Source organism: Anneissia japonica, unplaced genomic scaffold (assembly GCF_011630105.1).
Source record: "Anneissia japonica isolate Jap-2015-1 unplaced genomic scaffold, ASM1163010v1 scaffold2707_len876726_cov182, whole genome shotgun sequence".
NCBI lineage: Eukaryota > Metazoa > Echinodermata > Crinoidea > Comatulida > Comatulidae > Anneissia > Anneissia japonica.
In genome coordinates, this window is record NW_022723260.1 from 617975 (window position 1) to 636321 (window position 18347).

Sequence of the window (18347 nt, forward strand, 5' to 3'; positions counted from 1 at the left end):
GTGTTACTAATAATATAAAATTTAAAGGACAAAGCAAAGAATATAAGACAATATTATTATTTAAATTTAAATAATTTCTTATTTTAATTTCTTTAATGAAATCTGATGATAGTGGCATGCCACAGGCTTCAAAGACAATCCAGCTTAATCCCAACATTAGTAAAGGATGGAATATAAAGACAATCAACAAACCCCATTGGGATTTGTGCACTTGATGTCTATTATTGCAAACACAGTAAATCACTTTATCCGCTGACTAGGACTTCATTTCTGGGTTTATTTTTATATTTCAAATTTGTTTCTTATTCAACAGTGAGAGATACTTCACTGGAATAAACTACATATTACTTTATAAATTAACCATTACTTTAAGCTATGCCCTTTCATTATTGTTTCTAAGGGTTCCATAAAATGACACCATAAGTATACATATACTCTGGAATTTTTTGGAGGACATGCATGTATTATTAGTATTCTTATTGGATGGTTATCATGTTTGATTGACACAATGGAAATGTCCATTAAGTCTCTAAATGAAGCTTATCAAGTGGAATTATCTGTAATTGTGAGACAAAAAATCATGGTGCTCTCAGGATTTGAACCCAGGAATTTGTAATTTGAAGGCAAGCATCTTTACAAGTTGCAAGCTACAACTCTGCTCTTTGTGCCATATAGCATAATAACTTAAATATGCAATAGACAGTAGTAGGTCCTGCCTGTTTATACCATTGATCACTAATTAAAGATCTTTTTATCAAAATAATGTTGCTTCTTGTTGTAGAAACACAAGATATTGACCTTGATGCACTTCTTGGTGACCTTTGTGAAATGGAACAGACTTTACAGATGGATATGGATGTTCAGGCCAATAAAGGCAGCACAAACAATGAGACAATTACTACAAATGCTCCTCAAAGTAACATCAGTGACACCAACTTGTTGACGTCATCAATAGATTTCACAACACCGTCAATAGATTCCACAGAATCAGATTTTAATACGGACATGCCACCCCCACCCCCAACGCAAAGTGCGGTGGGTGACTTTAACGTTCTACCTATGGACGATCTCCCACCTCCACCGCCTGATATGTTACCACCGCCTGATATGTTACCACCGCCTGATATGTTACTACCGCCACCTGGAAAAGTAGTCACCTCATTGGAGGCCTCGTTGGAGGATCTTACTGCAAGTATTCCACAGTTTCCTATTGAGATCACTACAGAACCGGCATCCCCTGGAAACTTTGGGGTACCTAGCCCTCCTACTGATGATGTTAAGAAGACAACAAAGATGAATGGAACAATGCCCCCATCTAATTTAAATTTAAATCTTGGTGTCGGTCATTCCCAGCAATCTATGTCTTCCTTATCTACCTCGCCAAATTTCTCGCCTCCACCAGCTAATGTAAGTCATCTTGTCTCAACATAGAAATATACATGAACACTTATTTTCTTTAAAGATGTAATGTCCTATTCAAAATTCATAAAAATCAAATGAAGTTTTGAAATTAACTTCGTTATTTTGAATTGAAATAGAAATTATCAACTTGAACATAGAAATTAATGTATTTAGAAAATGTTTATCCATAGTTTTACTGCAAAAAATGATAGAAACACTTCCAGTCATTGGAATGTTTTATTATTTTTATTATAACTATCCAGTATAATAATCAGGGTACACATTTTTTAAATTTCAATAATTTCTATGCTAAAGTTAATAATTTGTATGTTTCTGCAAAATGAGCAAGTTAATTTAATTTCAAAATTTGGTTTTTTGATTTTGTAGTTATTTTTAGGGGACAATACATCTTATATATATAAAAGAAACAATGGTTACTCTATGATAATTTGGCATAAAATCAGATAATAATGTAATATTCTAACTGTGACAACAATATCTTGAAATGCATACCATCTATTATTTCCTAAATCGTTTCATACTTAATATTGTGTACAGAAATATTTGTGAGATTATTTGGATAAAAACTGTGAAATTATCTGGATTAAAACCAAATGTAATCAATAAGAATGATGAATCCATGTTTCTGGGAAAAGTGTGAACTATTGATTCTATAAGGTACTCAGCAACCGAATTACCTCTTCAGATTTCAAAAAGTGTTCGTGTGAAACTTAAAGATCTTGAGTTGGACCTCCACAATGACGAGACGCTGAGTGAGGAGGAAAAAGTGGCACGTATAAAAGCTGAAAAAGTACGAATAGCACTTGAAAAGCTCAAGGCGGCTAGAGTGAAAAAGGTTGGTTCACGCAAAGGAGATACTATTGTTATGCAAATTACATTTTGGACAGAATATTTAATTTTAAGTTTCATTCAGTCGTCCTTGAAATGAATTGACATTTTGATGGGAAACTGATTTGTATTGTTCTACAGTAACTAAATGTTTTGTGTCTTTTTCTTCAATTACTGGAGTAATCTTTGTTAAATTATGTTTTGTTCTCGTGTTGCGTGATGCGTTATGAATTGATACATTTTAACATTAATTTGTGATCATGAAACTACTCATAAATAATTATTATTTTTTTCAGTTTCAGTGTTTTTAGTATACTTTGAAAAATAATTCTTTTTCCTTATAATTTTTTTAATCAAAGGGCACATCACAAGACAACATGTTAACACAGTAATATATATAAAACAAAAATATTCCTAATACCTGTATATTGTACTTGTAATGTATAATGTGTTCATAAATTGAAATTATTGCCCAAGAAATCAAATTGAAAATGTCACAAATAAATATTGAACTCTAAACTTTAAAGATGTTGAGCTAATAAATGTGGAAAATATATTATTTAATATATAATTTTCTTGCTATATGTTAAAATAACTTTCAAGTAAAAGTATGACTAAAATTGAAATATAAAATGGGAAACTTTAATTTGTATTGTTCTAAACTAACATTTTCCTAATTATAAAGTAATCTTTATACAATGGTGCTTTGTATCATTTATAATTTGATACATTTGAACATTAGTTTTTAATTATGAAACTACTCATAAATAGTTAGCAGATTTTCAAATTCATTGTGCTGCAAGTAATATTCTTGGAAATACAGGCAATACTGATAAACAAAGAATATTATTCATAACTTTTTATATCCTGTCTTTGTGTATTTAAATATAAAATTACAATAAAAAGTTTCTCTCTTTGCAAAGGTTTCTTAAATTGGTCGATAATAATTTTTTTCAGATTTTTTTGTAAGTGAGTGACAATAGAATTGTTTTGATGGGTTTTGATTGTCATAATGGGTAATAAATAACTTATTTGATCCTTTCAAATGAGCAACAATGTTTTAGTTGCTTTTAGAGTTCACAACAAAGAGTATATTTTTAACAGTTAACATTACTGTATGTAGACTTGCTTTTAAATGTTATTATATCCTGTTTTTTGTTGCTTAAACCCTGATATGTCATTTAAACTATGTACTGTACTATGGTATCATTTTTCCTGTTATTTCAGTTAATAATCAAAGTACACACAGATGATGGCAGCTCCAAAACAGAATTTGTTTTTTGTTGCCTAAACCTAGATACTGTATGCCATTTAAACTATGTACTGCTGTACTACCGTAACATTTTTTTTGTTATTTCAGTTAATAATCAAAGTACACACAGATGATGGCAGCTCCAAAACAGTATTCGTTGACGAAACCATGAACACACGCAACATCGTTCAGATGATGATTGAAAAAAACCACTTTGAAGGGGGACCTAACTGGGCACTTGTTGAACAGATGCCAGATCTTTATATGGGTCAGTGAGATTTACCATGTGGTTTTTATTTCCCTTTTCAATGAACATGTTATTAATTCAATTGTTAATGATTGATAGAAATGATTGAGTCAATTTTGATCTGATCAGGACAAGTACAAGAATGTCATTTGCTGGTGATGCTACAACTTTTTTGTAGTAATGTACTAAATAAACACTTTAGTTTGCTCTGATACCATAGTCTAGATGAAGTATGTTTGCCAAGGAACTGCATTAAAAAAAAAACCTCCATTGGTTTAGTGTCTTTAGACCTTCGTTTGAAAATACCTTTAACAAAAAAATTCAATAAATAATCGTAAAGATAAATATATACCTACTGTAAGCCTTGATGGCATTTGGAGCACGCAATAAAATTGAATGGAATTAAATCACAAATCCAGATCTCTAAATTCAGGAACCGTGCAAAATGAAAAAACCACCAGCATTTGTATTCATTTTTGCTATTTTGAAAGAGTTCTCAAGAAAGAATACAAAGTGAAAATAATTACATATAACACAATTATCAAACATACACCTATGTAAATTATTAATAAAATAGTAATGAAAATAATATATACAATAATATTGATAATAGTTATACTACAGTGTTAATCAATATTATATTCACTTTTTGATTGTCCGGACATGGATAGTTATTAAAATTTAGGAAGTGGTGGATTTTATGTTAAAGCATAACAATATTAAATTTTATTTTGTATTTGTATTACAGAAAGACTTTTAGAAGATGATGAGAATGTGGTGACAGACGTGCTATTAAATTGGGCCCGCGATACCAACAACAGGATTATGTTCTCAGAAAGACGCGAGAAATATGCATTGTTCAAAAATCCTCAGGTAACGCATCATGGATTTTGTTTTCAAGTTGTTATTTATTTACAATTTTTAAAGTAACTAATCTGTCCAAGTTTTGATTGAGAAATACCCAATGAATCATAAAATTGGATTTAAATACATTCTTGTTTGTTTTTGCTGATGACAAGTATGAAAAACAACAGTGTTTACTGTATTTTGATTAATTTGAGTCACCCCACCAATTGTGTAACATTTTATAATTGCATGAATGTATTTTGATTAAAAAGTGAAGGGATGATATTGGTATGTGTTTCATTTGAATCGTCTACTTAATTATTAGTATTTTAAATGACCTTATTCATTGATATACTTTACTATAATAATATTAATACATGTCACTGCAAAAAAAAAAAAAAATACAGTAACTGATATTATGTTCTGTTTGTACAATCACAAATGACAATCTAAGTTGCCATTTTCAGTGAAGACAAATTATGTTTATTTATTCATTCAACGATATTTCACAAGGGGGCTCTTGCAGCAAGGCTGACTCAAAAAGGCTGTCAAACAGTGCATACTAATATGTAAATAGGTAGGTAAATTAAAAAATATCAGCATTTGTTTATCTGTTTTACATATTTTTGTTTTTTAGCATTATCTATTGTCTCTCAACACATCACAATTTGCAACTGAATTTGCAGAAAAGTCAAAAAAGACATTAGTAGATGAGTTCTTCCTTGGGTCCGGAACTAGGGTGCCGGAGCTTGAGGGTCCTTTGCTCCTTAAATCAGAAGGCAAGAAGTCCTGGAAGAAACATTATTTTGTTTTGCGCGCATCTGGTCTGTATTACTCACCGAAAGGTAAATCAAAGGTAAGGATAAAATCATACAATTGTTACATATCAGGCAGTGAGGCTGCTATTTGAAAAAGGTGTATTTTAAAATAGCGCCGATATCTGACACTATAAGTACTTGTAACTCTTCTGTTTCCCGATCAGTATTGGTATCTATCCCTATCATTTTTTTAAATCATGTATTAAGAATCCTAACTGTCTTTGTGATCCTTTTAACAAGCTGCCTCTCAAAATATCATTAATTTTTCATAAATAAGGTGGATGTTATATTTCTAGTGAGTAATATTTTGGGTACCACTAATTACACTGAAATGCTTCAGGACTATACATAGATGTTTTACTGGTCTTAAAATAAAAATGGATCTTTTGATAAAACAAAATGAAAGCTATTAAATATATATTGTATATCATAAAGTCTGTAAATGCATAATCAAAAAACAATTAAAAATTGGAATTGCTCATTTTAGGACTGAAATAGTCATAAAATGTTTGAATGCAGTGGCAGATAAAGATATTTTTGCTGGGAGGCATGAGTGGCAAACTAGAAGTGGAAGGGAGGGGGCTTTAATGGAGTAGGTTGGGAATACCTTTTCTATTGTGGGCCCAGATGGCTATGCCTTCTTGGAGCTCCAGAGTTACAGCCACTTTTATACTTGGTTGGAGATTTTTTAGCTGCTGCCAGGGCAGTGTGAGAGGAGTGGATGTGGACATTCCTAAATCAGCCTGTATAATTGGTTTTTTTTTTACATACATATGTTTTAACAGGTTTCTAAAGATCTTGTGTGTCTAGTGCAATTTGAACATGTTGAAGTCTACAGTGGAGTTGGATGGAAAAAGAAATACAAGTCTCCAACAGATTTTTGCTTTGCTTTAAAAGTATGTACTCATTTGATAAAGTTTGTACTCGTTTTCTCATTTAGTTTTCAAATATAATATTGTCATGTTTTTTCCCTCACCATTGTGAGGCAATTTGAATGGATTTTGGATTATATTTTTGTATACATTTTTAAGAACTTTTTAAGAATTTACTAAGTATATTCTATATGGATAAAAAATAAATAAAATTTGTCATATATCAACATGTGTATTCTTTGCCTGTTTTTTTAAATATTTTTTTTATTATGGTTTTGTAATTCTGTTTTTATGATTGGTTGCCTTCATTAGCATCCACAAATACAGCAGAAATCCAAGTATATTAAGTACATTTGTGCAGAAGACTACAGAACTTGTCAAAGGTGGATGACTGGTATCAGAATTGCAAAGGTAAATACTGAAATAATTATTCAGATAATATTGATATTAATTTCAAAAAAATAATGTTCATATAAAGGCAAGTTACTTGTCACAGATTAGAAGTGATGCTAGGGAGGCTTAGCGGTGATGTCTTGAGAAAAGTGCTTCATTGTGAGAGGATGTTAACCTAGAACTCAATCATTTGATTATCAAAGTGTATATTTTACATACTAAAACTCAAATTAGCCTATCCTTATGTAAGGGTTGAAGTGCACCCTCACGAATCTACGCAAAATGTTTGTAGACAAAGAGGTGTACTACCTCCTAAAAAATGCTGCATCATTCCATTGGTCATATCTCGTGGTGCCGTGTATTTTATGTATAAAATGTAATTAAGATATATTTACAATTATACATAATTACAATTATATATAATTTATTTGTAGTATGGAAAAAACTTACTGAAAAACTTTGAAGAGAGTCAGCGAGATATGCATAAATTCATGAAAAATCAGGACACAGCTTCCGAGACGAGTCTTGGTGATACATCCAGCTTATCAAGCGACCAATCAATTGCCACTGTCAGCTCTCAAGGTAAAATCACAACTGTACTAATGAACCAACTCTTGTATTAAGCACCTTTTGCCTAAGGTCACTCTAAACTACTTTTTACCTCCTAACTCCACCTAACCCATTCAGTCAATAGGCCAAAAGCACTGTAATCTGTCCTGCATACAGTGATGTTGCATATGGTGACTTTACCACTCTGTAAGTTGGTAGTTACTGGTTGATGAGAAAGAATTAAAATAATATTAAATTTATTTATCAATTAATTAAATGAATTATTATCTGATGATAATGTGTTCACTTTTGATGATGCATTGCATTTAATTATATTAACTTCTTAATCTTTGTTTAAGATTACTGTATTATTTTCAATGTTATGAATGATTAATTTTGATTTGTTTTGATAGGCTCTGCCTCTTCTGGAGGATCTGGAATCCAATCAAGAATTAATCGACGATCTCAAATGGGAGATATCTTCTCTCAAGCATGGAAGAAAGGCAAAGAAGTGGAAGAGGTTGTTTAACTAATTCATAATTATTTACATTTATAGTTTAATATAAATGAAGATAATACTTGTTCAACCATGTAATAGAAATGACATATAATTAATAACGATATGATTAAAAAGTATTATCATAAAAATAATATAATTGAGTATTTCAACATACTAAAGACACTAATTGTTTTTTTAGAAAAACATTCCATTGGGATTCAAACACAGTTCTCCCATTTCAAACCACATTGTATGCATTTGTATTGCATCATAAGAAAATATAAATTGTGTTTAAAGAAGGTATTGTGACTATTGTAACCAAAGAGCGCCAATTCTGAACCAAAATTTTACATTTGTATTGCAAAGTTAGTTTGAAAAGAAAAAATGTATTTTCTCTTTTCGAAAAATAGAGTATTGTCTCTTTTGGAAGTCCATCAAGATGATTGTATTTGTGTGAAAAAAAACATATTGTTCCCTTAAATTTTAAAATTGGTTCTGTTAATTTTCATTCACATGAAATCTTTCTTTACAGACAAAGAGAATATCAAGGAATTCCATGAATATGTCTACAGAAGAGGTAAGCAAAAGAAAATTATAAGTTATTATTAATTTATAATTATTATATTCTCATTCAAAGCAGAAACTTGCCACTTGCAAAGAGTAACCTGAAACAAAAACAAGTAAATATACAAGAGGCAAATTGAAACAAATAATATTATTCAATCTTGGCAGTTTCATCAGTAAAAAAAATAAAGAATATATGTCAATAAGATTTTCCTTATCAAGAATAAAAAATGTACTGGAGACGGGACAAGAGATCCTTTTCTTTAGAATTATAGAACATTAACAGATTATAGAACATTAACACGATGGCGTGTATTTCAATACTTGGAGTATGTATTATACTTTCTTATTAACAGATTACACATTTAGATTACACATGGATAGAGAACAAAGACACAAACTCACAATGAAAACTAGAATTTGTACACTTAATACTGAAGAATAAACAATGAAACATGAAGTCTAATTAATTATTGTTCATTAAAAGTTTATTTACTCTTAATTTGTAAACTTGAAACAGAAAATCAAACAAAAACTGAAGATCCAACAATGAACCCCAAAGATTATTTGATTAATTTTTATTCATTCAAAAGTGTATTTACTTTTAATTTGGTACATTTGAAACTAAAGATCGAACAACAAGCAGTGAAATTTATTTAATGATCATTCATTTAAAAAAATGTATTTACTTTGTACATTCGAAACTGAAAATCAAACAATGATTGATGAAGTCCATTGAATTATTATTCATTCCAAAAAATTGTCTTTATTGTGTAACTTAAATATACTGCTAGCCCAGTCAGCGTAACAAGCTCTCATCTGTCAGTTGTTATCACACTCAAATATAGGCAAATATTTGTCCTACGATATAATTTGTACCTGCCTTGCAAATTCCTGTGGCAGTCAACATTTTAAATTTAGCCATTTAATTTGACTCTTGCAAGAAATATTTTGTTACAATATAACTGAAATTGTTTAACTGCTACCAGAAATCAGGTAAACTTGCTGCAATATCTAATTTGATATTTTTGATCACATTTTGACAGGATGATAAAGGGCATACAAGACCACCTCTGGTGACACCAAAGGTGGTGAAGTCAAATGGTGAAACGTTTGACTTTGATGTCCAGCAACAGCTTCTGCAGCTCGAACGGGATATGGAACTTGACCTGAACCTCCAGGATATACAACCACCTTCTAATGTAAGTGCCTCTTCGCAAAATGTAGCTAAGTCGAACACACCTGCAGACTTAAACAACCAGCCTCTCCATGGACAAAACAAATCCGCTCCTGTACCCCCTAGACGCATGGACAGCACTCGGCTTAGCACATACTCAAACCGAAGCTCATCTTTTAGTGAAAGTCGTAGTTCAAGCGAAACAAAACGAGTACAGTTTAAAGAATCCACTGAAGAGATAACATCACCCCATACCGCCCGAGCAGCGCATCGTAAATCAGCTAGTGGAGTAGAGCTACCTAACTCACCTAATATTACTGCAAACTCACAGCGTAGCTCATTGAAAATGTCCCGTTCATCAACTAACCAAAGCTTCACTAGTCCACATGACAGACGACCTAGTCTTCCACTAGCTAACACGGTGTACACACCACCTTGGTTACAGACGTCTGTAGCAGCAGAAACTAGTACTAACACCTCATCCCATGCATTTCATTCTGAACATGAACAGATACCCGTACCAGTACCTAAGCCAACAATGTCCACTTCCCTCCCTCCAAAAAAGCTAAATCAAGAAAATTATTCTGGTCCGTCAACAGTGTCTTCATCAGTTTCTGTCCTGCCTTTTCAACCTCCAAAACAATCAACTCACCCTCTCCCACCCAAGGTCACTTCTCTAAAGACAGTTGTCCCAATGCAACCAGCACCTGAGCTCCCCATGTCACAAACTTCAACATCACCAAAATCTCCTTCTCAACAAAAGGAACCTCCTTCCCCTAAAAAGAAACCTCCTTCACCACAAAAGAAACCTCCATTGCCTCAAAATAAACCTCCTTCCCCACAAAATAAACCTCCTCCAAGTCCCCCACCAGCCCCACCAAATCCTTCAGTACAACTACCTGATCCTCCAGCCAATCCGCCGTCCATGTCAAATCTTTCATCAACTCGTTCTGCATCCCCCATGTATGACTTTCCACCACCCCCACCATCACTTCTGCAAAGTTTATCACAAGAAAATCTTCTTATTTCAACACCATCATTGCCACCTCCTCCACCTGAACCAGTTGATGACATTACATTTCAAAATTCAAGATTTCCCACTATGACTTCATGCCCAAGTCCCACGAGTAGAGAGCCTCCGTTAGTAAGTCAAAAACCAAGCAAAGGCACTAATTATCAGCCACATAATGGTTTATTACCAAATAACCCAAACACTTTACCAGTATCTCCTAAACCAAGCAAGACGATATCTCCTGTATCTACACCACTACCACCACCAACAACTCAACCGAAACCATCCCAATCAAAAAAAGGAAGACCGCCATCACCACCAAAACCATGCCCTACACCGTCACCACCCCAAATTCCTTTAAAGGCAACTCCACCAGTTACATCACCAAAACCATTAAAAGGCGGCTCCCTACGCATTACACATGCCCCGTTCCTAGAACAACTTAACAATTCATTACAAGGTACTGACAATCAAATACCACACCAACCTACCCAAGGCAAACCAGCAGTAGTAACAAGAAAGTCTAAACCATTACCCCCAAGGCGAAGTGAATCTACTCGTTTGTCCACAGCTGGTACTCCTACAGTTTTCCCTTCCCATCCACAAAGATTAAAATAGATTGTCTCCTGTAGTTAACTACTTAGAAAATAGTCATAAAACTTTCATTCAATTTTACATTTTATTTTGTTAACATGCTAACAGTAGTTTCCAGTAAGTTGCTGGAGAGCATTCCATTGGCATAAACCTTCATTCTATGTTTTTAGTCTCAGATATCATTCATTCATTATCATTAGTCATTTGAGCACATACTAAAATCTGGTCAAAAGCCTTTTTACTTAGATTAATATTTCAACTAACAAAAGTAAGCAAACTTTTCATGGAACTTTAGCTCAAATAATGTGTTTTATTTCAGTAATTTTGTGATTGTTTCAATATGGATTGGTAAAATCTAAGTGACAACTACAATTCTAAAGTGTGTAAATAAGTTGAAGAATTTGTGAAAACAGTTGAAATTTAAAAACGGCTGCACCATGATATGGCAATAACATTATACAAGAAACAATAATGAATGATTTTTTAACAAAAAATTGCAAATGAATAGGAGAACATAATAATAAGTTTAGAAAGTATAACTTTCATTGATTGGCCCACAGATAGTCTACAGATCTGTGATTCAGTATAGAGGTTTTTTATAGCAATTAATATTACATAGATGAATCAGCATATATCTGAAATATATTTGTATCATATTGGATTCTAAGATAGAATGCTTAACAGGATTAAGTTACTGTAAATATGTAAATAGATCCTTTTTCCAAAAAACTTTTTTTATTGAATTGAATGCTGAGAGAAAAAGTGAATTAATAATGATTAGTAATATATCAGATGTTTGTATGCAAGCTGTTTTATTGTATCAACATTCTATCTGAATGCTTTTCTTAAGTTTTATCTGGAGAGAAGTGCTAAAAAAATGGTATTGACCAGCTCCATACATCGCAATTTTGAACTGAAACATGGTCATAAAGAGGAGTGAACCAAACCTTTTTATAGTGCTAGAAAACAAGCACTTGACTATATAAACACCATTCTGATATGTTTAGCGATTAAAGGGGGAATGCTTTCATATCTTTGCAATCTAACATTTTTTGCCAAATTTAAAATCTGCTTAAAATTTTTTGCAATTCCAGAATTTGTGCCAAAATCTGATCTAAAAGATCTTAAGCTTCTATTTTGATAATTGTCTATAATGTAATTAAAATGTGTAATGTATTAAATTTTGTAGAGATATTTTATACAGTATAACCAAAATATATAACTAGAGCATCTTGATAACAATGTTTTGTTAGATAGTTGTAACCAGTGCATGAAATTTGTGGAATAAAATGCATGGTATAGTATATTATCTTTTTTAAAAGATATATGTATGAATATGTTAAAGTGGATGTGTGGAATATGATATACTGTCTGTAGCCGAATTTACAATAACTGGGCGTGTTACACATCCTGCGTGTATGCGTGTCCCAAGGTACATTAAGTGGACAAGTTAAACACTAACATGTGTGTGTACCACCAGGAAGGAAATATATCCCTCCATGGTACCACTATGTACAAAGAGGGCGAGTATATATCATTTAAAAATATGCATTTTATTTGTTGTTTAATAAGCAGAAAATTACATGTTTATTTGACGAAATGTGGTAGTCAAGGAATGAATAACTAAAATAATTTTTATTGCTTTTATTATTTATGTTGTTAATATTATTTTCTTTATAGATATATTTATAGTTGGATTATACAAAGAAGTCAGTAACAGTGTTATTGAATCACAACTATTCGATTGAATTTAAATACTTGCAGGTTGATTTTAATTATAATTATAACCAAATTAATATATAAATTATACATTTAAATATATATATATAAAATCACACTACAAAGAAAATCCTGCAAAAATGGAAACATCCTGATAAGCAATATTTTGTGTACCTACATAGCTAAGGTATATATGACTCTGTATGAATATTGAAGTCTCATCCTTCTTCTCAAAAATTAACCAAGAGATTTAAAAATTAAACATGTTTTTTTTTTTTTCATTTTGGTATTTTAAAGCTTGGTCTATACCAGTCTACACTATCCAATTTGATGTGTCAAATACCTGTGGTATGACATCATCATGCCTATATATGGCCAAAACAAAGATTTGTCACATTGTACTTTACAGTGTTTCCAGAACTTTAGGATAATTATATTTAATGACAGAAATGTTAATTTTGGACACACTGTGTGATAAAATGCTATGCTACTAATGATTAATACTATTTTACAGATACAATCTATTGCTTTTTACATTAAAAAAAATGGTTGGAAATGTTGATTCTTCTTGTAGGGAATCTAAATGCAAGTGCATAAAAATGAATGATTACAAAAGACATTCGTAAATAATTAAGATTTTTTTTTTCCTAACAGGAAAATTATGTTAATAATACCCTACCAGTCAATGACCTGTTATTTTTTGTTACTAATTTTTACTCGCAATTTCTTTTTTTTTTTTTTAATATTCAACAAAGTGTGGTAACGTTTTGCAATATTACGTTTTTCCTTTTTTCTGTGAAAGTCTGTCTTCAATACCTTTAATTGATTTATTTGACTACTGTATAATGTTAAGCTTAGTGTCTGTGACAAGGGTTCAACTCACACCAGTTTCGCACCTTAAAAATATGCTGTTTGTGTAGAGCTTTCAAACTTAAAAATTATAATTCAAAATATTCATTGCTTACTTTTTATTATTTTAAATCAGCTTTCAATCAAAAAATAGAATTAGAAAATAGTTTCCATGGCATTTAATATATTTATAAATTATACCATTCTTATACTGTTACATATACCTTAAATTTGCCTGGTAATCAATTATAAGCATCCCAAGTAAAAAGCCTGTCGATCTGCGAAAAAACATGCTTGCATGTGTTGTCTCATTGAAAGTTAATGACTTACTTGATAAGCAGTTCAATGTTTTAAATTGAATTTTTAAGCATTTTTCAAGTGTTACCACATGCAGTACATTTTTAATATCTTAACTATGATACTGCAGTTAGTTCTCAGTAACCTTAAGCAATTAAAAGCAAACAGAATATGTAAGCGTAGATAAGCGAACACACTAACCTTTTATCTAAATGAAATCAACATTAAAAGCGTATCTGGGGACAATACAATACTTGAGGTGTACAGAATTCTTGTTACTTATGTGTCAAATTTTCTCTCATCTAATAACATATTTTTTTTGCATTAATTTTCATTAATTAGCTTATACTTTACTAACTTTTGAACTTTTCCGCTAAGCATGCGTATGTGTGTGTACGTCCTGTAGTGAAATTTGCTCGGAAACGAAAAAGAAACTAATTTGATTCGCTATGTAGGTCTAACCCATGGTAATGTGTATTAACAAGAGGTGATTGACTGATATTTGACCAGCATTCATCAGCATGTTCTTGCAGCATTTTTTTGCGATGTTATTGTCTGGCTGCTTCCGGCATTCATGAATGATAACAAGCGTTATTTGCTGTATGACTAAGTGTTGCTTCCAATATTCGCAGGAATGACTTGTTGGTGTCGTAGGTATACAGTATTTTTTTTTCCCCCGTCATAATTTGCTTACTAACATATACATCTCCAGTAGAGTATTAAAAAAAAAAAACACATTGCATGATTGTACAGTAGTTGTACTCATATCACTGTAGTGGTTCTGGTCAAAATAAATACTCTCTAGATTTTTAATTGTAGTGTTTCAGATTTTATTCTCCATTTTTCACTGTTTTCAATTAAAAGAATTCAGTGTTTTTCGCTGTCATGCACACTAACTTCACAGTAGAAAAAAAAATAGGATTTTTAGAATTTTTGTTTTAATTGTGTGCAAGAGAATATTCATTTTCATTAGAATGCTAGAATTTTTCTTTTCATTTTTACCTTAGTTTTTTTTTATGTTTTGTTATTTTTCCCCTTGTTTTAAACAGATATGAAAACAGCTGATCTTGAACAATGCATGCTTAACAACAACCGTATGAGATTGAGAGGATCCCTGTTACTATGGAAATGCCCTCAAGTTTGATGCCCTCTCAGCCAAGATATGATTTCTTGATCAAAGGTTTTGCTGTGTCATTTAGCTTGCTAATAATATAACAATTAATATTTATTTGATGCTTGTTCTCTGTGTGTAATATTAAGGAAGCAGTTGGCATAATCCACTGCTAAATGGCATTTGTAAATGGGACAGGGTTTATAGTCAACATCACTTTTAATTCTTAACCACAAACATTATAGATAATTTTATTGTCATTGTCATCATCAGTGTCATATTCACTTAACATTGTCATCATTATGATCATTGTCATTATATAATCATCATCATCATCGCTTCTATTGTTATCATTATCATCTGTAGAAGCGGTTGGCGCATCACTTGTGGCTTGGACTCCCAACGTTGAGGTCAGGAGTTCGAAGGTCACGCTGTGCAAGTCGCTTGTTTCCTTGGGCATGGCATTTTACCTACGGTTGTCTCTCTCCACCCAGGAGTATAATTGGATACTGGTAGGTTCAAACAGAAGCATGTGCTGATTACAGCTGCAAGGAACCTGAGTATGTGTTCCATATGTGCTCGATTCAATGACCGGGGGTAAAAATGCTTAGCACATTGAGGTCTCTACAATATGCGCTATATAAGTCAACAATTATTATTATTATCTATGTTATCCTAATCATTTTCATTATCACCATCAGCATTATCATTTTCATCAACAAGTGTTATTATAATTATCATCTTTACTTTTCATCTCATCTTCCTTTTAAATTATTGAATTCATCATCATCTTCACTGATTGTCATCATTTCTGTCATCTTCATTATCATCGTCTTCATAATCATTATCATCTTCATCTTTATTGGTGTCTTTATTTTTGTTTTCTCTAGCCATATTTTTTTTTATAAAAACATCTGTAGAATTTTATTACATTGATGTTAAACAAATTAATTGATTACAGTAATTAAGCCAGGTTACTTTTACTGAAAACATAATTCACAAATTATGTTTAATATCTGATATAGAATCATGAAATTATCTCTGCCATGATTGGATAAACAAGAATGTTATGTAAATGCATGTAGATATTTTACCTTAGATCCATCAAATCTCACAGCATCAGTTTATGTATATAGGTTTGTGAAAATTAATGATGCTATTTTCAAAATCTGAATTGATTGATTGTTTGATGGAAGTTTTATTAATTATAATAATTTCAATTTTTGTGTGAAATATTTTTACCCTAATGTCATGAGGTCAATCATGTGTATTTACATTTTTCCTCTTGTTTTACATTTTTCATTAAGAAGTCTTAAAGGGAATTTCCTTCTAACAAATTCTGTTATGTAAGAAATAAAAGCCAGTGTTACATTGACTTTTTTTTTAAATTTCTTGGTGCACACTAAAATAATTCATCCTTTTACAAAATGCTGCTCTGTAGCATGTGACTCATTATATAATTATATGCATGAGTGTAAGAGTTGGCCATAAGAAGAAGTATATTGGCCTTTTCTACATGGTTTTAATTGAGGCTGTCATGTTATCATTATTATTATTATTATTATTATTATTATTATTATTATAATCTCCTAAATAAGTACTTTCAAAAGACTATATTTATTTTTTCAGAAGTAGATTAATCGTTTAAACACTATCAGTATTATCTTTTCTTTGTATTGTATAATCTTTAAATTCAAATTAAATAACCATCATCGATTTATCCAAAAGAGCAGTGGCGGATCCAGGGGGAGGGGGGTTCAAGAGGTTCGGACGAACCCCCCTCTGTGAAGAAACGTAACAAAATACAACTGGGTCCTGGCTTACAAATGGCATGCTAACCTACCTAAGTATAGGTTGGAAGATCATACAAACTAGGATTAGCCAAACTAGTTTTCAATTAAATAAATTATACACACTGTTTTTGGTTCGCCGTTGTAATACTTTATGTAAGAAAGTGCGTTCTTCAGGCCTATCGGTTCATCGATCCATGGAAGAAAGACTACATATCTAACTACTCAATGTTGTTGGAATATAATAATATATTGCCTGTCTTTGATTTTTTTCCTCTATGATAGGCTTAAAGAATGAGATAAAATTACCTGACCTCAAGAGGGGGAAAAACTTGAATTTTGAAGAACTTAAAGGTCATTAATTAAAAGACTCCTCAGAAGTCGGGAAAGCTCATTTCCGGTCATCTAGGAATCAAAGTTTTCCCAGGGGAGGACCTATTGACCCTAAATCCTAGATCCGCCCCTGAAGAGCATTTGATTTTAGGTGGTGGTGTTGAGATATTTTGGATATGTTTTTTTAACTATAAAAAGAAATTGCATCTACTTTGTAATTTACTATATCATTTTTAAAATATTGAATTAAAAATTGTGTGAATATTGTATTGTTTTTTTTTTTAAAGAATGTCTGTCTTAGTACACAGATACCAGTGTGTTTAATATATCTTTATAAAAAATAAAGCTCATAGGTATTGAAGCATGCACTTTATAGTGAATTTATTTTTAACATTTTTTATATGAAACATTAAATATGTATTGCCATTTATATACATTTCATATTGTTTTTATTACTAAATCAATGTTGTAGAACATATCATCTTAGGTAATACCTCTACTGTATTACAGAAAACAGTACATCAATGCTGGGGTGTATTGGTTCCCAAGTGGAGATGGGCTGGTAAACCTTCTTAAGGTGCTGTGGGTGGGGGTAAGAGGCTGTTTTTCTAAGAGTTTGCCAAGGCTTGCCATATGTCTCAGCATTGGTGGATCCCTTTTACAAAAGGTGATGCAGCTAAAGTTGCAAAAACCTTTTAGCACAGAGGTCTGACTATTAATATAAGTTTATAATGTTACGCAGCTGAAGTTGTAACAATTTGTAACCATAGGCTGAAGTACAGATGATAATGGTGATCAGTATGGTTTTAAATGGTTTTGTGTTTTTATAGTTTATATATTATCTGTAGAAGGAATGAGTACACTTCTGGAACAAAGTTTGATTTTTCCCCATACTGAATATTTATATTGTATTATTAATAAAACCTCCATGGTTGTATCATGAACATGTAGACTCCATAGGTGCATGTTTGTGGGATGCATATGTTGCATTGTGATACTGCAAGAGATTGTAGGCCATACAAAAACTTTGAAGCTCTAAACACAAATTCCAACCTCCCCACAACTGGCAATATTTCCAATCCACAATAATCAAATTATCTAAATTCTATGTGTCTTGTTCACTCTACTTAATATAAATGTATCCTCTGTTCTGTACTCTGTGCTACACATTCCAA

The 18347-nt window shown here is 31.7% G+C and overlaps 1 protein-coding gene across 8 annotated transcripts in view; it reads left to right on the forward strand.

Moving 5' to 3' along the window:
* LOC117112177 (ras-associated and pleckstrin homology domains-containing protein 1-like) overlaps nt 1–17124 on the forward strand; it is a 41247-nt gene extending 24123 nt beyond the window's left edge. For 3 of the 8 annotated variants that reach the window (XM_033255249.1, XM_033255252.1, XM_033255253.1), the window contains exons 5-15: nt 782–1407; nt 2108–2257; nt 3611–3770; nt 4498–4622; nt 5233–5451; nt 6199–6309; nt 6598–6696; nt 7113–7260; nt 7641–7747; nt 8259–8303; nt 9337–12892. In XM_033255249.1, the coding sequence (XP_033111140.1) occupies nt 782–1407; nt 2108–2257; nt 3611–3770; nt 4498–4622; nt 5233–5451; nt 6199–6309; nt 6598–6696; nt 7113–7260; nt 7641–7747; nt 8259–8303; nt 9337–11097 (3551 nt within the window). In that variant the 3' untranslated portion in view covers nt 11098–12892. Of the gene's footprint in view, nt 1–781; nt 1408–2107; nt 2258–3610; nt 3771–4497; nt 4623–5232; nt 5452–6198; nt 6310–6597; nt 6697–7112; nt 7261–7640; nt 7748–8258; nt 8304–9336; nt 12893–14570; nt 14967–14987 lie in introns of those variants that run through there. The other 5 variants (XM_033255248.1, XM_033255250.1, XM_033255254.1 and 2 more) reach the window with 4 other exon arrangements.
* Nucleotides 17125–18347: the final 1223 nt, after the last annotated feature.